Genomic DNA, 4,953 nt, shown 5'->3' with positions numbered 1-4,953 from the left:
CACAAAACCCACCCCTCCCTGCCACTCCACTAGCCAGCCAAGGTGAAAATCTCTTCCACCGAGTTAACGCCATCTTTCCTTTAGAAGAATTGCCACATGTGGCCACAACTATGCCTTAAAAAGATCTTGAATGTATACTGCACATACAGCCTGAAATAACTACTACTACAAAATTCAACAAGTGTCTCTCAAACTAACAGCCTCAGGGGTGGATTGATTTCAGACGCTCTCTGAAAAGCCCTTGAGCAACTTCTGCATCACTGAAGGTCAAGTGTCCCATGTACAAGGATACACAAAACACAAAGTATGTATGACTGTACAAGAACTTAACTTACACTAGTCTTTTGTCAGGCTTTAGCAGTTTGTTGGAAAATTCACTGATGATTACCAGAAAGCTCAAGTTAGGAGGCAAGCATTTTCCATCTACTCCAGTAGCTCCTTGAAAAGCAAATTCAATCCCTTCCCTATTGGAAGAAAAAACAGAGAGAGCGCAGAGTAATAAAACAGACAACTAAGAAAAGCAATGACCATGGACAAAGTGATGTTATGTGGCACATACTTGTGTATCATGGCTACAGATTCTCTAAATTTCACTTGGTCCCAGCCAAATGTTAGTGAAAAGCGACGAGCAAGTTCTTTCATATTTGTGAAGGAAGAGGAGGAAAAGTCCACACCGCTACTGCTGTCTTGGCTTTCTGCATGTGTCTGAAACAGCTGCAAAAGAAGGCTCAGGTAAGCAACCATATGTAATCCTATAGACAAGCAAAGCACCAGGAGGACTCAGACACATGCACAGCAAGCAACACTTGGCTTACAGAGACTGAAGCCAAAAGAGCAGGTAAGGCATGTGCTTCAGAAGCACGACTGGAACAATGACAAGGAACTGACACGAAGGACCCTGTTGTGCTTAACAGATAGGCACAAATTAAAAAATAGAAATTAAAAATGTTGTGCATAAAGAGAGAACCGATTCCTGAAGATGATGGCTCCACTGACCCCATCTCTTGTTGGGACTTCTGAATCAAGCCCCAGAGGCCTAATTTGCCTGAGAGGCTTTCAGAATATCAGAATGCAGAAATAAAGCTGCAAGTTTGGCAGCAGCACAGTCCAATTTCTGCAAGTGAGACTGAATCAAAAGGCTGTTTCAAGCCCAACTAACTATGTTTTGGGGTTTTTCCTAACAGAACATGGAGATAGCTTGTTCCCTTCAACCTGTTAACTCAAGGTCAAGCACGGGCCAAAAAGGGCCTGTTGTCAATGTGATACCTAAACACAAAGTGCTGACTATGTCAGCAGAATATATGTAGCCAAATGCTGCTGAGCCTCATCTAAGCTCGTATTTCAGGGGCTAGTTCACGATCTAAGCCCCAGGCAATGTTTGTGAAATAAGCAAAGCTCATGTATCAGTACACCCCGGGAGGAGCCCGCTCTGTGGCTTACAGCACGACTACAAGCTAGAAACAGCTCTGGTCATGAGCAGAGCTGGCAAAAGCAGCTGCTAAAATAGCTAATTGGCTTCATCAGCCAGCAGCTGCAAGCCCCAGAAACTGAGACCCTTCAGAAGGGCTGCACCCCACTTTACTCCAGAAAAAAAGTACTGAAAATACTGGGGATTAGAGCTGGCCAGCCACAGACACATTTGTGGTTCCTCCAAGTCAACAGGAATTGAGGCAGTCTGTAAAACATATAATAATATCCTTAACCTTTGCTAAGAGACACTCTGTAATCTCACATCAATCCTAAAACACCATGAATTTGAAGATTAAAAACAAGACCAAAAAATGGTGCACAAAATTACAATTTTAAAACAGGTATAATGATTTGAAAGGAACTTTAATTATGACATGCAAAAACAACATACACACAGAAAGTGCAGGCAAGGAAACGATTTCTTCCACTAGGTTATTTAATTAACTTTAATAATTATGGCAAGGTAGGTAGAAGCCTGCAATACAAATGCAGCTATCGTAAGAGCCACTAGCCTCTTGCTTTCATCTCAACCTTACCTGCTGCAGACAGAGAATCAGTGTCTTGGCACTCTGAATTTTGTTACTGTGCCTCGTCCTGCTTAACATTTCTTTAATTATGTCTCCAAAATCATTGTAGGTCTATGAACAGCAACAAAACAAATAAGAATTACCATCTCCTTTATTTAGCACTAGGAGTACACAAAACACATGACTGTTCATGTCACACAAAAAGTTCATGAAACACTCCCAATGTCAGAACACCCAAAGTAAAAGATTAAAAAATTGAATTTTTATATTATTTCATATGTAGAGTAATGGTATGCTCCTTTAAGAGTAATGCGAGGATTAAATTACACTGAAATTGGTAAGTATTATAACAAAAGAACAAAGCCTACTCACGAGGTGGAAAGAGTTTTCTGTATTTAATTAATGCTTGCCTTGGGCCCAGTGAACTAAAGAACAAGATCCATATTCAGGTATTTCCAAAGTCCTGTTAGTTGACTCAAGGCAACTGCCCACTCTGTGCTGTTCTCAGCCCTCCTGAAACCCACTTCAGAGTGGTTGAAGCTCTACCAGTTGTCTAAGCATGGGGACCCCATGTGAAATATGTAGGCCATTTGCATGTAGACTGTGTGAGCTGTATGAAGTCTATTAATACATGACTCCGTGGCTGGTGTCACCACCACAATTTCATTTTCCTTCAATAATGGAATGGCCTACATGGCACCTGGCTGGCTGGCATCAGATGGGATTCATGAAGCGGGATGAGGGTCTTTGCTCACAAGCTAGCGGGGCTTATTGACAGGGCTTTAAACTAGAGTTGAAGGAGAGGATAATACTAGGCTGACCCATGCCAAGGTTAGAGGGACGGGGTGCTAGCAAGGCCCCTCAGCCTGTTGCTCTGACAAGTGCTGGCTACACTGCAGCACACTTGGAAGTCTTACAGAGATGAGCCAGGGGCTTGTGAGTAATAGGCCCCAACAGGGAAACACCAGTGAAATATCTCAAAGGAATTAAGGGATGTTCCTCTAAGAAGGCAGCAGGGCCAACAGCCCAGCTGAAGTGCCTCTACACCAGTGCATGCAGCATGAGTAACAAACAGGAGGAGCTGGAAGCCACTGTGCTGCTAGAAAACTAACAACCTTGTTGCCATTATTGAAACTTGCTGGGACGAATCCCACCACTGGAATGCGCCTGTTGATGGCTACAGGCTGTTCGGAAGAGACAGGCCAGGAAGGAGGGGCAGAGGCATTGCCCTCTACATCAAGAAATGGAAGGGGTGCAAAGAGCTCTGAAGAATAGCCACAAGTAGGTCAAAAACTTATGGGTAAGAATCAGGGACCACTGCAACAAAGGGAACCTTGTGCTTGGTGTCTACTATAAGCCACCTGATCAAGGGGAGCTTATTGACAAAGCCTCTCACTCCAGGTACAGAAGGCATCGTGCTCTCATCCTGGTGGAGGACTTCAACCACCCCAACATTTGCTGGGAAAGTAGTACGGCGAGCTGTAGGCAATCCAGAAGACTCCTGGAGTGCATGGAGGATAACTTCCTGTGCCAGATAATAGACCGACCTACCAGAGGGGTTGCCATACTGGACCTGCTGGTCACCAACACGTGAGCTAATTGGTGACATCAAGACTGGAGGCAGCCTGGGCTGCAGTGATCATGCACTGTTGGATTTTGCAGTCCTGAGGGACAGAGGGCAAGAAAACGGTAAAGACAGGACCTTGAGTTTTAGAAAAGCAGAAAAACTCTTCAAGGAGTTAGTCAATGGGTCCCCCTGGGAAACTGCCCTCACATACAAGGGACCAAAACAGAGCTGACAGATCTTTAAGGACACTTTCCCTAGAGCACAAGAACTCTCAGTCCCCAGGTGTAAGAAATCAGGAAAGGAAGGCAAGAGACCAGCATGGCTGAGTCAAGACCTGCTGGTAAATCTGAAGGGCAAGAAGGAAATGCACAGACAGTGGAAGCAGGGACACTTATGCTGGGAAGAGTACAGGGACGCTGCCCAGTTGTGTAGAGATGGGGTCAGGAAGGCCAAGGAGCAGCTGGAGCTGAACTTGGCAAGGGATGCAAATAATAATAAGAAGGTCTTCTACAAGTATGTCAGTCAGAAAAGCAAGGTCAAAGAAAGCGTAAAACCCCCAATGAACAAGACTGGCAACAACAAATGAGGAGAAGGCTGAGGTACTCAACATCACACACCTCTCCAGGGGATGGACTGCAAGACAGGGACTGGAGGATCAAAGTCTCTCCTGCTGTAAGAGAAGATCAGGTTCAAGATCACCTGAGGAACGTGAACGTACACAAGTCTATAGGGCCTTGATGAGATGCATCCCAGAGTCACGAGGGAATTGGTGGATATAGTTGCCAAGCTACTCTTCATGTTATTTCTGAAGTCCTGGCAGTCAGGTGAAGTCCCTGGAGACAGGGAAACATTGCACCCATTTTTAAAATGGTAGCAAGGAGAACCCTGGGAACTACCGGCCTGACCTCTGTGCTTGGGAAGATCATGGAACAGATCCTCCTAGAAGCTCTGCTAAGACACATGGAGGACCGGGAGGTCATTCGAGACAGCCTGCATGGCTGCACCAAGGGCAAGTCCTGCCTGACCAACCTGGTGGCCTTCTAGGATGGAGTGACCACATCAGTGGACAAGGGAAGAGCCACGGATGTCATCTATCTGGACTTCTGTAAGGCCTCTGACACAGTCCCCCACAGCATCCTTCTCTCTAAACTGGAGGGAGATGGGTTTGATGGGTGGACTGCTGGGTCGATGAGGAATTGGTTGGATGGTCACATCCAGATGGTAGTGGTCAATGGCTCAATGTCCAAATGGAGATTGGTGATGAGCGGTGTCTCTCAGGGAGAGATGGTATGTATTGGGACCAGCACTCTTTAATATCTTCATCAACATAGACAGCGGGATCAAGCGCACCCTCAGCAAGTTTGCAGATGACACCAAGCTGAGGGGTGC

General features: G+C 45.6%; 1 protein-coding gene across 1 annotated transcript in view; it reads right to left on the bottom strand.

Annotated features, from left to right (window-relative positions):
• LOC104621220 (cohesin subunit SA-2-like) overlaps positions 1-4,953 on the bottom strand; it is a 66,147-nt gene that overhangs the window by 7,246 nt on the left and 53,948 nt on the right. The window contains exons 26-28 of the mRNA XM_010287650.1: positions 2,007-2,108; positions 560-714; positions 336-464 (exon numbers count right to left, since the gene is read on the bottom strand). Of these exons, the coding sequence (XP_010285952.1) occupies positions 336-464; positions 560-714; positions 2,007-2,108 (386 nt within the window). The remainder of the gene's footprint in view (positions 1-335; positions 465-559; positions 715-2,006; positions 2,109-4,953) is intronic.

Source organism: Phaethon lepturus, unplaced genomic scaffold (assembly GCF_000687285.1).
Source record: "Phaethon lepturus isolate BGI_N335 unplaced genomic scaffold, ASM68728v1 scaffold8605, whole genome shotgun sequence".
NCBI lineage: Eukaryota > Metazoa > Chordata > Aves > Phaethontiformes > Phaethontidae > Phaethon > Phaethon lepturus.
This window is presented reverse-complemented; position numbering and strand designations above follow the sequence as displayed.